This window comes from Rhineura floridana, chromosome 9 (genome assembly GCF_030035675.1).
Source record: "Rhineura floridana isolate rRhiFlo1 chromosome 9, rRhiFlo1.hap2, whole genome shotgun sequence".
In the NCBI taxonomy this organism is placed as follows: domain Eukaryota; kingdom Metazoa; phylum Chordata; class Lepidosauria; order Squamata; family Rhineuridae; genus Rhineura; species Rhineura floridana.
In genome coordinates this window covers 10,458,336-10,475,687 of record NC_084488.1, presented here as the reverse complement: position 1 = coordinate 10,475,687, position 17,352 = coordinate 10,458,336, and the positions used below count along the sequence as shown (strand labels likewise).

At 42.0% G+C, this 17,352-nt stretch overlaps 1 protein-coding gene across 1 annotated transcript in view; it reads left to right on the top strand.

The window, feature by feature from the left end:
* The first annotated feature begins 1,660 nt into the window (after positions 1-1,660).
* The window catches only part of KCNIP4 (potassium voltage-gated channel interacting protein 4), a 676,014-nt gene continuing 660,322 nt past the window's right edge, over positions 1,661-17,352 (top strand). Inside the window, exon 1 of the mRNA XM_061583682.1 lies at positions 1,661-1,888. Coding sequence (XP_061439666.1) covers positions 1,828-1,888 — 61 coding nt within the window. The 5' untranslated portion in view covers positions 1,661-1,827. The remainder of the gene's footprint in view (positions 1,889-17,352) is intronic.

Genomic DNA, 17,352 nt, shown 5'->3' with positions numbered 1-17,352 from the left:
GCACCAGTGCTATCAGCCGGAGAAACTCCCAGAGCCCTCTGGAAAGCTTCAGGATCCATAAGCCTCCGGGACCGGACCAACTTAATAGGTCTCCCACCTCTGCAGAGGGAAAAGGCTGTCGTGAGTCTAAAACTCAGCAAGCGATGATCTGTCCATGACAATGGAGTAGATGAAAAATACCCCACCTTCAGATCACCATCTCCATGACCAGTGGCGAAGATCAGATCAAGAGTATGTCCTGATACATGTGTCGGGCCAGTAACAATTTGAGACAGCCCCATGGTTGTCATGGAGGCCATGAAGTCCTGAGCCGCCCCGAGCAAGACAGCCTCGGCATGGATGTTGAAATCCCCCAGTACCACGAGTCTGGGGGACCCCAACAACACCTCCAAGACTATCTCTGTCAGCTCAGCTAGGGAAGCTGTTGGGCAGCAAGGTGGGCGGTACACCAACAGTATTCCCAGTCTGTCTCCTTGGCCCAGCACAAGATGAAGACATTCCAGACCAGTCGACGTCTGGACAGGGTGCTTGGTGAGGGAGAAAGAACTCCTATAGACCACAGCAACCCCACCTCCCCGGCCCTCAGATCTACCACAGTGCTGCACCGAGTACCCAGATGGGCAAAGCTGGGAGAGAGCAACTCCTCCCTGCTCGCCCACCCAGGTTTCGGTAATACACGCAAGATCGGCCCCTTTCTCCACAATCAAATCGTGGATAAGGGGGGTTTTATTAGCAACCGATCTAGCATTTAAGAGGAGCATCTGGAGATCTGATGGCTGGCTGACAGTACAACCAACAATCCGGTGGATATGAGGAGAACCGGAACAAGGCACAGACACAACTTGTCTGGGACGAGTTCCCCTTATCTGGCACGTTCTCCTCCCAACACCATACCTCCCATTACCCGTCACTACGTTAATTGGGGCCCCCAAAAATCCCCTTACTAGGGCCGGAGTATGTTCTCCCAGGCACATCTTAAAATGAATCTACTATGACAAACACTAAAAATAACAAACAACACAAATACTCACACACATCCACTCAATCTCATTCACACAGCAACCAACAGGCGAACAGCAGTAATTAAATACAACCAAAAAACAACAATATTCCTGGACACGCAGTAAGTTCCTAAACCCCTTAATGGCAAGTGTCCCTCATAAGTCTCCTGAATCCATGATAATTTATCTTTTATCTGGCTCAAATAAAGAGATTACCACCCAAGTCGCAAAGTTCTTATATGTGGTCTAACAGAAACGTAGAGCTATTACTACTAGTTAGTCAGATATTGGGTACTACTCAACTTGCCACTATTTTTTATTCTGCTCTATTTGATTATATTGTGTTTTGCATTGCATTTTAGTTTAATTTCGTTTTTATTCTGTATATACTATGGGTCTGTGACCGCAATAAATTATTATTATTGTATATATTCTCGGGGCTGGTCGCCGTCCAGTTGGCGAGGGGCTTCCTCTCCCTTCTGGCTAGTAACTTTTGCCGGGGGGGGGGGGGTCTCCCACCGCTTTCTCTCTGGAAAATGAATCAGCAACAGGTTGGGGCAGAGGGAGCGGTGGGAGGTTCCCACGCAGAGCTGGCCTCGACGTGCGGCGGCTCCGTGGCTGGCTGCTCCTGCTGCTGCCCGCCCCGTCAGGTGCGCAGGGAAAGCCCCCTTGCTCTTTCTGCCGCCGCCCGCCCGGGAGAAAAGAGGCGGGGGTACTGAAGTGGAGACGCAGCCGGCGGCCCTCCTTACACAGCGGCTCTAGCCGACGCGGGAGCTCTTTGCTGCTGCCGACCGTGCCGCGCCGGGCGCTTCCAACACCCGCCGCCATGGACGCGAGGAGAGTGGCCAGCATTTCTGCCCAGCTGGAGGAAGCCGGCTCCGCAGGCGGTAGGGCTGCCAGAGCAGCAGGGTGGCTTTCGAGGCTGGTTTGGGACTAGCGGGGTTTGCTTGCCTTTTGCATGCGCTTGTTGCGAACGTGAAGCGGTGCGCGGTTTACAAAGGGGGAGGCAAATGTAACGCGCGCGTGTCGCTCCGTTCCGCGCAAATCCTGCCGGCTGGTTGTGTGTACGCGTGGTCTTCTGGGGGAACCTTGCTGGTACTTTTTGTTTTTCCTTGAAATCAAATAATTTAAAAAAGGGGGGGGGGTGCAAACGTGCATGCCAAAATGTCGTACAGGCACCTGCAGCTGTTTCCTTTTATAGCACTGTTGCTAACTCACGTTTAATTAACTTGATCAGTCACACTTGGTGTTAGTCATGAATAACTTGGGCTACTCGTTTACTGAAGGGGAGGAGGTTGTACATCTCAACTGAAAGCAGTGTGGCTTGCTTCTGAGTAAACGTGCAAAAGAGAATTGGGGTGCAAAGTAAAGGTCCAGGCGACAGTCTTGCGGTTGGTTCTTTCATTCACAGTAGTGCTACTTAGAGCGATGTTTGTTTGCTTTCAGATCTCGCCTTTCCTCGTCTTGTTACCGTTATAGCTGAAGTTGCCAACTTCTTGTCAGCCTTGCTGTTCTGCCTTTAAACACTAGTTGTTGGCTGACGTACACTGCAGAGAGATTCAGTAAGTGATGTTTTCCTGGAATAAAGGGATGGAAGAGCTTCCTTCGCTGTTTTTCTGCATGATAGGCCACTATTAAAGGCTCAGGAGTTTAAAGCTGGCAATTCTGATTTGCAGCCCGATCTTAAGCATGTTTGCTTGGAAGTTAAATGGGAATGCAGAAGACAGTTTACCAAGCGGCAGCTTAATCAGTGTCTGCACTGAGCCACCTAATCTGCAGTCTAAAACAAACTTCAGTTGAGCTCAGTGGGACATACTTCTGAGTAAACATGTTTAGGATTGCACTGAGTGTATAGCTATTGTAGCACACATCAGCACCTGATTCTCCATACTGCTTGGCAGTCTGATGATTACAGACAATCATGCCTGGGATAATCTGCCTGTTTCTCAGAGGTTTCTGTAACGTGCTGACCAGAAGTGGATTAGTGATGAATTTATCAAGTCTTACCAGCTGGTTGCAAATGATAACCTGTATTCTCCCTAAACCCATAGATTTCAATAGAACTTCATTCATAATGCACTTAAACTACAGCCTTATTTTTGCAATTGAGTTTTGCATTTTAAAAGAAAGCTTTTTTTGTTTGGCTGTTGGTAAAGAAGGAATAGCCGGAGTGTGTTTGTCTTGAGGTTGCTATTAGGAGATCTTGGTACAGACCTTGGGTGACTCTTGGGCCATTAAAAGTGTTACAGAAGGCAGAATTTCTGTAGGCATGGTTTCCCATAACGGTGTCTTATGAAAAGACACACCAGCTGGAATTTTCCCTTCTGACATTTTCTTCTTAGAGTCCAGGTCTTTGTTGCCACCAACAGAATGTTGTAGTTGAACAAGATGTCGTATGATGTATGCTGAGTTTGCAAATGAAATGAGCAGAATCTCAAGGAGCTTGTTATGGTCACAGTATCATCATACGTATATAATTATACAATTCAAAACAATTCACTGATGCCTCATGGTAATTAAATCTCTTATTAACGCCACAACCACATAAGTGTTCAGACTGGCATGGCAAAGCATACTATGCATGTTGTTTCTCCAAAAATCCTACCCTGTCTTAGTTAAGATTTTGGAAAGTACACCTGTTCTCATATACCATAAGCCACTTTTGTCAAGCATGTTTGTTTGAAATAACAAATTTTGAAATAACAAGGCAGTTCAAAAGTTGTTTAGATTGTGGTTGCTAACTTCCATTGGCTCTGCTTCTGGGCCCTTGGCAGTAGTCAGCTCACAGAAAATTAGCTGAAGAAGCTTTCTTCATCTCTCTATTTCTATGCCAGAAAAGCTTATCCTGCTAAATTTCTGTGTGTCAGGATACTGTTGAAGGCAGAGGTGCGATGCTACTGAAAAACATGAAAAAGCTGCACATGTAGTTCATTTTTATTTGTTGTAGGTGGAAATCCTCAAATATTGAGCAATCCATGAAAATATAAATGGGTGACAAGCAGCTATGTGATCTAAATTTGAGTATGTTTCTTAAAGGAGGAAGGAAAGTTAGAAGAGAGGCTGCATATGGAGGGGGGGTTAGGAATACCTTACCCTATGCAAAAGCAAAAATGCTTCCATTTGCTCAAACAGGTTTGGATAAAAACCAGTATAAAATACATCTTTCAAAAAGGAGCTTTGCGAAGCTGCAAACATGTTATTCCTCTGCCCTTGGAACTGTAACACAGTTTGCAACAAGCTAGGTTGTGCCGGTGTAGAGCGCTGCATTGGCCTTGAGTGAAGATTCCTGAAGAACCGGAACTGCAGACTGTGCTTGCATGCTCTTGAAACAGCAATGGACAAATAAAAGTGGTCACTTTTCATCCTTTTCTGTTGCTTCAATGGTACCTGTACATGGAATCTGGAAGTGGTTTGTCTGTCAATTGACAACAAACTTGGATATTGCTAGACGTATGTCAAGGAAGATTTTTACAGTTTGTTTAAAGGCTAGTCTTTGTTTCCAACAGCCCTTTTAGGATATATGACATGCCAATGGCAATTTATTGTGTGTCTTCAAGTTCAAAAGACTCATGAAGAAACCCGGCAACCCTAAATATAAAGGTGAACTTGTTTATTAGTTGTGTAGTCTTAATTAATTTTGTTTTAATTATTTTTTTTTAACTATTTTAAGATCCATAGTTTGGATCCATATTGAAATTGCCATGGTTTTTTTTAACTAGCTCTGCTTTTGTCCCTTTTACCAATGGCTTAATACACACAAGATCCTCCGTGGCGCAGAGTGGTAAGCGGTGGTAACGCAGCTGAAGCTCTGCTCACAGCCGGAGTTTGATTCCAATGGAAGGAGGAAGTTGAATCTCTGGTAAAAGGGGTCGAGGTCCACTCAGCCTTCCATCCATCTGTGGTCGGTAAAATGAGTACCTGGCATATGCTGGGGGGTAAAGAAAGACCGGGGAAGGAACTGGCAAGCCCACCCCATATATACGGTCTGCCTAGTAAACGTTGCAAGACGTCACCCTAAGAGTCGGAAACGACTCGCACTACAAGTGCGAGGACACCTTTACCTTTTTTTAATACACAGACATTTGCTAGGGCCCTAAGAAAATCAAAATGGTTGCTGTTCTTGCTGTGCAGAGAACCCAAGATGCCAGGTGGCTTAAGAAAATTATCTGTTTACATCTTCACTTCTGCCTTCAAGCGTCTTCAAAATCCTAGCACACGTGGAAAGCTTAATGGCTGTGTGTTTAGAAGGAAAGGAGGAGGGCCAGTTTGAATTTGTGTGAGAGGGAAGATATGCTTTTATTTCTTTGGCAACTTCTGCTTTAACTTTCTTTTTTGCTTGTTTTAACTATTTTTGTACATGCATCTTTTCTCCTTGTTGGTCCCCAGATTTGTAAAAGGTGTTCTGCTTGTCCCAATGTAAGTCACAAGGACTGGCCCATCTGCCTGAGATGGAACAGCAAATCAAGTCAAGTCAAGGTGCATAATATAATTTGGCACCCAAGGCAGAAATCTCACAAGTCCTCCCTGGGAGCAAAAATATAACGATGAATTAAATAACCAACCGTTTCCAGTCCTTTCATGACACAGAAATCTTCTTCTCACTCTTCCTAATGGTAGGGCCAGCCTAGATGTGACCCCCCATCCCAGATTGCTTTTGAAACTTCCCTCAGATTCAAAGGCGGTTTATAGTATGGTGGGGGAGGCCTGCTGTTATGTGTGAGAGAAAACAGTTGGGCAGAGCAACCCAACTCAGAGGAAGCTGGTGTATGTTGTGCTGGAACAAGAGAAGCTGGCATAAAGTTCTAACGCATCCAGTTGCCTTTCAGGAGCCTCTGACTTGGTTGAATGCCGTCTCAGCTAGGAGCTGCGCGCAGGGACCAGAAAATAAAAGTCTGCTCTCCCAAATACCCCTACCATGAGTAAGCCCTCTCCGTTGACCTCTATGGCAATTATTTTCTTAGACCGACTTTTTCCCAGTGTAACTTTTGCCTGGATTGGGACCTGCAGGAGCACTCCAAAAATGAGTTGGTTGTGGCCTAAGTGCCCTCACCTTGGATTTTTCCGAACACACCCCTTTTTGGGGCCTCACCCAGCTTATGCTGAGGGATTTATGGCAGAGTAGTCCGGCTGAGCCAGGACCCAGCCAGGTCAGCTGGAGATCTGCCGCATCCAACACCCCTCAGCCTGGTGTATATGTAAGCTGGATTGCATCCTAAGGACCCCCTTGCAGAACTAGATTTCTGGTTTCTTGGAACCTGTCAATTTCTCTACCTCACCCCGCACCTAAAAGTCACAAAACTGTGGAATCATTTAATGATAAATTTAATAGACCTTTAATATGGAACAGTCATTGAGGCACTTCCGATATAGAGAGACTACTACTAACAGTGTTTTATTGTGAATAATGTTTTCAGCCATCCTGAACAGCTGACTGAAGATTTTAAACATGGAATTTTAATTTTTAAAATGATACTAAAAAGTGATATTGCTGTTCACCAAGCACTTTGCTTGCTTCCAGTTTTGAATGAATTGCAGTAGACTAAGCCTATTTAAATATATTAGCAGTTACAGTCAGACAGTATTGTAACAATGTATCATTCAAGTATACCTCTCCAGTGGCACTCGCTGTATAAATAAACATTGCTGAAATGCAAAAGTGAAACACTGAGTTCCTTCCTTCATGTATGATAAAGCTATATCCACTACTAAAGGTATAAATACCTTTTTGGAAGGTAAACAGAAGGGGGTGACATATGAACCCTCTCATATAAAAGCGTGCATGAGGGGGGTCACACAACTTACACGGAATCATAGATAAATAATGCTTTTATTTTATACCTATTCAAATGGTCAAAGAATCAAATTTTTAGGAGTTTTCTATCATTGGATATTTAGTAAATTATTTGTTCTGTTTCCCAGAGCTAAGCCAAAATTTATCAGACAATATTACTGGCAAAGTGTGCTAATACAACCAGCCTCTCTCTGTACCATACCTGCAGGAAATGTAGGACACTGGTGGGCTCTCTGCAATTGCCCCTTCATTGTAAATGTAAGTAAATGTAAATTGGAAAAGAAACTCGCATTTCACAGCAATTTTGGCTTTTTCCCTTAAAAGAAATTGCAGTCACATGAGGCTGATGCTGCTATGAATTCCTCTGCAAGATAGACTCTCATTTCTACTTTAACCAAAACCCAGTGAATATAATCATTATTATTTAAGGTTTATGTTTATATTCTACACTCCTGCGAGGGAGTCTGGAGCATTTTACATGGAACTCTGGGCAGTCTTCCCTCCAGGTCTTAACTATGTTGAGTTGCGCTTATCACAGTGTAACAGTATAAATGTGCCTTTAGACTATTTCAGGCCATTTTGATTGCTATCAGTGTGCTGGCATGGCAGATGTTACGACCCATCCAAATAATGTACCTCTAACTTGCAGTGCTAGCAAGGAAGTGTTTTGCAATATGATGATTTAGCATTCCCAACTTCATCTGTCAGGTAGGCTTAATAAAACACTTCAGATGATAAAATCTAGATTCATTAGGTTTCTGTAGGTTTCCTACTTTTCATTGGAACAAAACAACCACAGAATAATTGATAATGAACTGAAGTCTTCCATTCTGGCATGAGAAAGGTAACATATTTCTTAGTAGGCACATGCAAGTGGGGAAATGCAGCTGTCAACAAAAGTGCAGCCATCGGAATATTTTAATCTTATGTACTGCAGACATTACAAAGGCAGGTCAAGTTTAATGATGAAACGCAAATTAATTTTAAAGTTGTTGAAGCTCATTGAAGGAACTTTCAGCTTTTGAAATATAGTCTGACTCAAACATTTCTTCTAAGGATATAGTTAGGACGCCAGTTTTTATGGGATTTGATTTTCTATATGTTAGGGTTTATTGGTAGAAATGTTTGAGTTTGGAGTTCAGGAATCATGGTTTTTCCCTGTTCCTCACCCCTGTGCCTATTATTGTTTTATCTATTTTGATACTCCTCTTCTAAATATTTGTGCTGTTGTACAGATGGCATTATAATGCCATAGGACCAGTCTATGCATTCAGCAAATTCCTGGATGGTATTCCTTGAGGTTGTAAAAGGGAAATTGCCATGATTGATTTCCTCCCCTTTTTCATAGAAGGAGCTCCCTGCATATAGAAAATAAGCATGTCAAGAAAAACTAGTGTGCACCTTTCTCTCTGATACAGATTTTTCTGTAGTTATTGGGTATACTTATTGGCCATACCAAATACTCCAGAGGGTTAGATAAAGTCTTGGGTGTATCCTTAACATCCTACATTATGAAATTCCAAAGCATGTTAGAAGGGAAAAATGTGTTCATAGCATCACTTTGGAAAGTGGCTTTTATATAAAAAAATGGGTTTTGTGAAAAATTTTCTGGAAAATATTAGGGTAATGTGAAATTTTTCAGTTTCCATTGGAAAATTTTCAATTCCCTAGAGCAGGTGTGGAAAACATTTAGCCCACCAGATGTTGCTGAATTATAACTGTCATTATTATCCCTTTGCATATTATCCCATTATTGGCCATGCTTGCTGGGGCTGATGAGAGTTGTAGTTCAGCAACATCTGGAGGGGCCACACATTTGCCCTAGAGCAGCGATTCCCAACGTGGGTGGTAGCGCCCCCCTGGGGGGCGTCACAGCCTTTCAGGGGGGCGTTGGCATCACTACAAACTTTAGGGGGACGTTTGGGTTCATTAGGGGGGCATTGACATTTGGTGGTCTGAAGTCGAAGCATTTAAGTTTGCCGTCCACAGATAGAGTAGACAGAAGGGTGGAAGCACAGCATCATTCTTTGCCCCACACTAACCTACCACAGCTAAAGTACTGAAACATAAGGAGGATGTAGCCAATCCAATCTAGGCTTACTTAACTGTACCTGAAGTCACATGTATGCTACTTCAGAGTAAAGCGGGTTATTTTGCCAGTGGCTATAGATATGTTTGGGGGAATAGAGGCAAGGGTTGCCTGTGGGAGTTCTTGAGCTGCAGGGGAGAGGCCCCATGATCTGCTTATATCCCCAGAGACAAAAGAAGGGAGACTGTAGGCTTGGTCTGGTAAGTAACCTACAGATTTCTTTGGGCAGGGTGGAAAAAATGAGGGGGTTCTATTATTACCTTACGGTGTTGATTTTGCCCTGTTCTTTGAGGTAGTTTTCTCTCCTACGTTCTGATTCGCCCTAATTTAAATATCCTCATACCCTCACTCCTTCTATGAGGATTGAATGAGAAGCCAGGATAAGAAGGCATTTCAAAGCTGAGAAAGCTGTCTTCTTTTGGAGGGTCGGGGTGAGGAGGAGAAGTATGTTTATTTATCTGCTTTGCAGATGTTTCTAAAACGTCTCGCCTTCTCAAGACATGTAAGCTGGAGGCTAGAAGTACAGAGCTGTGAACTCATCAACATATGAGGGGGTCTGAGTCAGATGGCAAGACCCTGCAGGAGTGGCATGCGCCTTTGCAGTAGGACGTTTTTGCGGTACGCAGCCTCTTGCCGCTGCAGATGCTTGCAAATCTTGCAACTCGCGCAGCTCCCTCTGCCTTCCTCCCAGGCTTGGTAGCACTAAGTCTAAGAAGTCGTGACTGTGTCTGACTGACAAGGCGTTATTTGCCCAGGCTGTTGTAATTCTGTCTGTATCATTGTGCCCTGTTTGTGGCAGTGAAGAGAAGTTAAGGGAAGAATAGGAAGCATTGGCATATACTTAATCTGAGGGGGGCGTTGGGCACAAAAAGATTTTGCCAAGGGGCGTTGGGTCGAAAAAGGTTGGGTAACGCTGCCCTAGAGTGATCTACTTTAGCTTCCTTATTTTACTTGTATTTAGTAAATAAAGCTAAAAACTTGCTCTGCTAGGCCCAGGGCTCCTGCTGGGTGGAAGGACGGGATATAAATCAAAGAATAAGCAAACAAATAAATAAAAACTTTGAAAATAAATATTAGGCACTTTTAGTTGGTATCCATTCATTGCTACTAATTAACTAATGAAATGGATTTTTTTTTCCCAATGGAAAAATAAAGCGTTGCCTTTATCCAAATCAGAAAGAGCTGTAGCTCAATGGTAGAGCATCTATCTTGCATGCAGAAGGTCCCTGGTTGAATTTCCGGCATCTTCAGGTGGGGCTGGGAGAGACCTCTGCCTGAAACCCTGGAGAGCCGCTGCCAGTCAGTGTCGACACTACTGAGCTAGATGGACCAATAGGTCTGACTCAAGCAGCTTCTTATGCTCCTAGGTGTGCCTGGCGCCAACACTGCTATCTTTTCGGCTCCAGGTCAAGACTTTCCTCTTCTCCCAGGTATTTTAGCATGTGTTTTTATATTGTTTTGAATTTTAAAATTGTGTTTTAAATTGTTTTTAAAATATGTTTTTAGATTGTGTATTTGTTTTAATGTTTTTGATTGCTGTAAACCGCCCAGAGAGCTTCGGCTATGGGGCGGTATACAAGTGCAATCAATCAATCAATCAATCAATCAATAGATAGTTGCCTTTTGGGAATACTGAAACCATTGTTCAGTTTCTGGCATGTGACAATGGCTGCATTCAGATGTAAAGCTAAAGGTAAAGAATGGTTTAGCATTACACAAATGATTTTTAGGGAACCTAAGGTTCATGTGCCCCCCCCCCCGACGTGGCTGCAAGAAGATTGGAAGCTTTTATTTCCATTTTAGATTACAGTTTTCGATTAAACATGTATTAACCTAAGTGGTTAATCTTAACAAAGTTGAAAATGACAATTTTATAGACTATGGGTTGAAAGTATCTTGTTTCCACTAAAAAGTTAACCACAGTTTGTCCAGGTGACACAACAAACTGCAGTTAATCAAAAGTCTCCAAACTCCTCCTCACACCTATGCTGGAGGTGGGAGGATGCAAGCTCAAGGCTTGACATAGGTCCTTCTTGTGATATTGAATAGTGCTTAAGTTAGCGTTGCATCTGAACTAGTTCATAAGCACATAAGAAGAGTCTGCTGGATCGGGTCAATGGTCAGTCTAACTAGTCCAGTATCCTGTTCTCACAGTGACCAACCAGGCATTGGGAAGCCAGCAAATAGGTCTTGAGCAAAACAGCACTCTCCCCACTTGTAATTCCCAGAAATTGGTATTTAGAGGCTTACTGTCTCCAATGGTGGAGAACATAGCAATCATGGCTAGTAGCCATTGATAGCCTTATCCACCATGATTTTGACTGATCTTCTTTTCAGGGTTGATTTGATTTAAATTGCTTCTCTGAAGGACTCATTTTTAATTATTGAAATCACAGTTTATTATTATTATTATTTATACCCTGCCCTTTTTCCAAACTGGAACTCAAGGCGGCTTCCAGATAAAAATAAGTACAGTTTATATCACTAGTGAGGAAGATTCTATTTAACCATCATTTTTAGTAGAAGTCCATTATTGTTTAACAAATCCTTAATACATATTCAGAGATGTAGGTTTCATTAGAAATTATTCTGAATTGTTTTCAGATTAATTTTCATCAAAAATGGGATGATAATTTGGTCATTTTAGTACTAAAACGAACTTGTGAAGTCATTCAGGAGATTGATCAGTTCCAGCTGTTCAATTAATCATGATATTTTTATCATGATGTGCCAGAATCACCACCACCAAACAGGCTTTTATATTGTACTAATAAGATTATTTATTCATCTTCAACAAACAACAACATTAACAAAACATGCACATAGATTTTTGAATTGTTAACTATTTCAGTTTTTTTTAGATAAATTAAACGTTCTTTAAAAAATAAAATGTAGGCAATTTCAATCAAGTCAACACAAGAAACCTAAATATTGGCTGGTGCACTTAACTCAGTCTTCTTGTTCACCACCTTTGTCTTCTTTGTTCATTGGCTGAAAAATAAATGCAAGCTTTCCTGTTTTTTCAGTTCCCAACTTATTTTCAATTTAGAATAAATTAGTCCAAAGGAATTCTGTCTACACCTGCAGACGAGGCTACCGCTGTTGACTGTTAGATTTCCATTTCAGTTATCTCCTCCATCTCCCCAAATTCTCTATTCATTGAGCTTCTCTACCTTTGTACATGGAGAGAGGCAAGGCCTTGAGAGAGAGAGAGAGTGGATGCATTGCATGTATGCCATCTGCAGAACAGAATTGATCAGGTGGTCTCCCAGCTCCATAAACTGCTATTAACATATTCATAGAATACAATTAGAAGTTGTATAATGAGTATTCATGATGGTATCTTTGACTTAGACTCTTTTTTATTAATTGTTTTAAGAAAATTTTAAAATTCGATTTAAATAATATGTAGCTCATTAACATGTGTAACAGGTTGTGCAGGGCTTCAGTAGTATCTCATTTTAATGTCATTATGTACACATGTGTACATACATACTTCCGCTATGCATTTTAATCTGCTCTGCCATTGCTCCTTTATATATATATTTATTTATTTATTAAATTTTTATACTGCCCGACTAGCAAAAGCTCTCTGGGCGGTGTACAACAGAAAATACAAAATACATCTCATAAAAAGTGCATAATAAATATTACAAAAACGTATAAAGTGCAAAAACTCAGATTACATAATATTTTAAAATTAAATTAAAACGCCATAGAAAAGAGGCAGGTCTTAAGCTGGCACCGAAAAGACAGCAGCGTTGGTGCCGTATGCACCTCAACGGGGAGACTATTCCAGAGTTCGGGGGCCACCACTGAGAAGGCCCTAGTTCTCGTCACCACCCAGGCATTGTGATAAAATACATTGCTCTTAAAATGGCATGGTGCAGTCTTTAAGCATGATTTCTATTATTACTGTGTACACTGTACAGCATGGGTGGAGTGGCAAGGCCAAATTTATGATCAGCACGGACCATGAGTGGTTCTTTCTAGCAATAGAAAAGCACTTGCTTATGGCTGTTTCTTCCTACTCCCTCTTCAGGTCAAGGCTGTCAGTGGGTTAAGCAACAGTGTGGTTTTAAAAAATCAAAAACCCTAAACACTCCTGGAACTGGGAAATGCAGAATCTCTCTCCTGCCTTCCTCAGGCTTTTGTGTCACAAATGGATGACATCGGCTAGCAATGACTGAGAAAAGTTTGTGAACTTATTGGCAAGGTTGATATAAGGATGTGTACAGTTCAGAATTGGAGCTGTTGATCTAGGGAGAATTCCTTTCTTCCAAACCACTGTGCAAATGTTCTGGACAGCTGCCTGTCCAGAACTTCTTGTTTGTACTTGAAGCCTGCCTTGTGAACTGCTCGGCTGGTGTATATACTCTCTAGGTCCAGATTTAGTTATGGCTGCCCACACCTCCAGCCTGGCCCCGACTGTTAAGTCCTATTCAGGTATTCATTATTGCACTGGGGGAAGCACAGAAACATGATCCCTACCCCCCCATCACATCACTGTTACTGCTCCTGTGGCCCTACATGTGCTGTGGGCTGAACTTCTGCAGCAAAGAACCTGCTCAGCTTGTATAGACTCCCAGGGTGATTTAGAACTCTGGAAGATCAGAGTTTGAAATCACACAGGAGCCTACATTTTAAAATAGCCCCCTGCTCTGCAGACGTTTATCCTCTAATGTGTGGAAGGCTGCAGGAGTAGCAATGGTGATGTGATGCAGGAGGAAAGGCCATTGAGGTAGAATGCTTAAGGAGGGCTTTAGAATTATTTATATATAAATAACTGTTCATTTTTGCATTTTGTAAACTCAAGTGATTTGGGGGAATGAAATATACTGTTCGAAGAATACCTACTATAGAAATTAATTTCCCCTCTCAAATTTTTCCTCTTATAAAAAAAATAAAAAGAACAGCATATCTCAGATTATCTGCTTTTTTTTAATTAAAGATTATGATTTGCAACTCTTGCACGCTAATTTGAGAATAAGCCCATTGCTCTCAGGTGGACTAAGTTCTAAGTTAGTTTCACATTGTGTAGTGCTATATCTTTCACACAGAGCACTCTGAATATTTTTAAGTTAGCAAAAGCTGCTGTGTAATATTTCAGACCAAAAGAAAATTGGCACCAGGCAGCTTGTAAAGTTGGCAAGACGCTGGATATTTGTCAGTGACTGCATTTGGCACTCTGAACTGAGCACATCAGTCATTTTTTTTTTGCAATGGTGAGCACTCAATAAATATGGGACTGTTATCTTGTTTATTTAGCAAACAGGCTAGCAACTCTTCTGCTCTTATCCATGCATGCAGCCTTCTTAAAGCTGATCTCACAACCAAGGTGGGCTTTGCAAGACCTGAAATTTCCCCTTGGCCTGGCTCTTGATCCAAACTGGAAGAGAATACTCACCTTTCCCGCATTGTGCCACGCCTCCCATCTCCAAATACTGGATGCCTGAACTTGATCTTCCCATCTCCCATCTCACTCTTGGTGTTTACCTTCCAGTCTCTTTCTACCAACCTCTCCTTTAGAGAGTGGCTCCTTTAGATGCTATGGGGGAGGGCAAAAGGGGGCTTCCAAGGGTGGAAAGTGGGTGGGTGGGGAGCCCAGCCCCAGGCTGTCCGCGTGGACATGAGTTTCCTACCCTTCTATGCCCACCTTGCTTATGGGAGCATTCAGTCAGTCACACTCCTCACTGCATTGACAAGTGGTACAGCCTCAGGGGGACTGTATCTAGTGCTGTTGGCTCTTGTTCCTGTGCCTTTAACAGCAGCTTTATCAACACCTATGAGCAAGTGAGAGGGCTTGTGCCAACACTGGGGGAAGCTTTGCTTTGCAGAAATCTGCAAGTAATTGGCTTTTAGGGCACAGGAACAGACCAGACTGTGTTTCTGTTCAGTTGGCAACCTTAACTGTACCAAGTACTTTTTCTGGACATGTAGGTCATATCTAACTATCTTTAGGTTTGAAACTTGCTGCTGAAAAATCTAAGTGTCTGCTGTGCTGCTTAATAAGGATTAAATATTCACCTTTGTGGACCTGGTTAGGATTTTTAACTTTTAAAAACTGATTCTGGTTTGAGGCCTTTAGCAGCAGCCTAGCAGGCAGAAATAAACTAGGCAAGATTGTTCCTGGCAATTGAAATGAAATGATGAGGGTGGGGTGGGGGATTTTAACCGGTTGCGTTTCTGCTTAACATGGTGCCATTCAAGTCACTAGCATAGAACCTACTTATTTTTAAAAGCTGGCAACTAGAGTCATGGTTTCATAAGATCTTTTTTGCATGAGGGTTTCTTGCCCAATTCTTGAGCTGTGTCTAGGGGTTTGTAGGGAATAAACAGGGTTATGCCCATGATAAGTCACTCTACAGTCTCCACAAAGTGGAACTGTGGAGAATGGAGTTTGGTTATAAATCCTTGAAAAAGCCCTTGATAGCATGAAAGTTTGGACATATGATGTTGGATGGGTTGAACATATTTTTCCCAGACTGACAGACTATAATGGCCTCTGTAGCATTCCCGCAACTGTCTTTTTATATCCAGCCTAAGCATAAAACAGCAGACTGGAATCTCAACTGTTGCTTTATATTTGTAGTTCGCTCTCCAGTCTCAATGTTTAAAAGGTACAACTCAAATTCAGGATAGTCATGACTGATTAAAGGCTAAGCAAGAGGTCTTTGACACCAAAGGAGAGAGGGTTTTTTTAAATAAAAGAGTTCAACTGAGGTGAACAAAATGTTAATTTAAAAGTTGCTTAAAAACCTCTTTTACCCCTTGTGCTTGCTTTAAATGAATTTCTGTGAATGATTGTTACGGACTTATTTCAATAGCGCTGCTTGCAATTATTTTAAATTAATGCTATATCACTATTTTCAATTAAGGCTCACATAGTCTGTAACAGATAATGAGGACAAACTCAAAGCAAATGTTGTTCTCCATTAAAACAACACAATGCAAACAGACATAATCCACATTCTTGTCATAATTTCTGTTTTTATATTTTACTATTTCTGTAGGATTTCAGTAGACATTATTTTTATTAATTTTTTTATTTTATTCGATTTATATACCGCCCACAGCCCAAGGGCTCTCAGGGCGGTGCACAACATGGATAAATACAATAAAATCACAAGAACAGCAAAGTATACATTATTAAACAAGTAAACAACCTGATATAGATTAAAAACACAAATAGATTAAAATGCCTGGGAGAATAAAAAGGTTTTAACCTGGCGCCGAAAAGATAAAAGTGTAGGCGCCAGGCGCACCTCATCGGGGAGACTATTCCATAAATTGGGGGCAACCACTGAAAAGGCCCTAGATCTTGTTACTACCCTCCGAGCTTCTCTGTGAGTCGGAGCTCGGAGGAGGGCCTTAGATGTTGAACGTAGTGAACGGGTAGGTTCGTATCGGGAGAGGTGTTCCGCTAGGTATTGTGGTCCCGCGCCGTGTAAGGCTTTAGTCTCTATCTTCCTAGTTCTCCTGTCTGCTAAGGGATATAATGTAAATTTCTTCATTGTCCTCTTTCTGAACTCTCAGATCAATTACGCCCCAGAGACAGGATTATGGAACTGCTAATAAATTTACAGATTTTGATTCATACACCATCTTCCTACAGGAATGTAGGTAACAATTGAACTGTGTATATATAAATCCATTCTTCTTAAAGGGCTCATGATCAAAATAAACCACATAAATGGACCTGGAGAAGAAAATGGGGGGGGGGACCCTTTATTTTAAATACTGAATTCCAACAAAAATCTGCCCCAAACATGGGGAAGGATTAGTTCTTCTGGAAAGTAGAGAGGATAGGTTAGCAGAATAGGGAAGACAGAGACTTGGCTGTACAGATGGTATCTGTGGCATGAGGTGCCTTTCACCAGCTGAGTCAGGCATGTGTCTGTGTTGGTACGTGTGCAAATGTAGCAGCGTGTCTTTGATGCTGCCTTTGCCTGCCTCTAACTTCTGGCGCTCTCACACAACAGTTGATGTTCCAGGGCTGCTGATAAGCACAGTGCAAGACAGATTTGTCTGTTTTCACTGTTTAGCAGCAGACATGGACTTTCTCTGAAAACATCAATTTATCATTTGGAAATGAAACCTTTTTTTAAAAAAGCATTTTGGCACTTGAACAACTTTAAAGCAAATAAATGAGTCTGAGAAGTTAGTAATTTTATGTTTTCCTCTAGTATCAGGAATCTAAACATTGTGAGTCTGGGAAAATGGGCAGAAATTCAGCAGGTCAGACCTTTTCTAATATGGAAAAACAATTATGGGAAAAGCTTCTCCATGACTACTTCCTAATTTTGTGTTATGCCACATGCCCCCATGGTAGCCATTTTGTGTATGCCACACCACCATGGCTTTCATTTTGTGATTGGTGACCCCAGCACTCTCTCAAAATTTGAAGTGTGCCCTCTGGTCCACAAAGGTTGGTGATCTCTATGGCAGCTGTGAAAAGGGAGGATTCCATG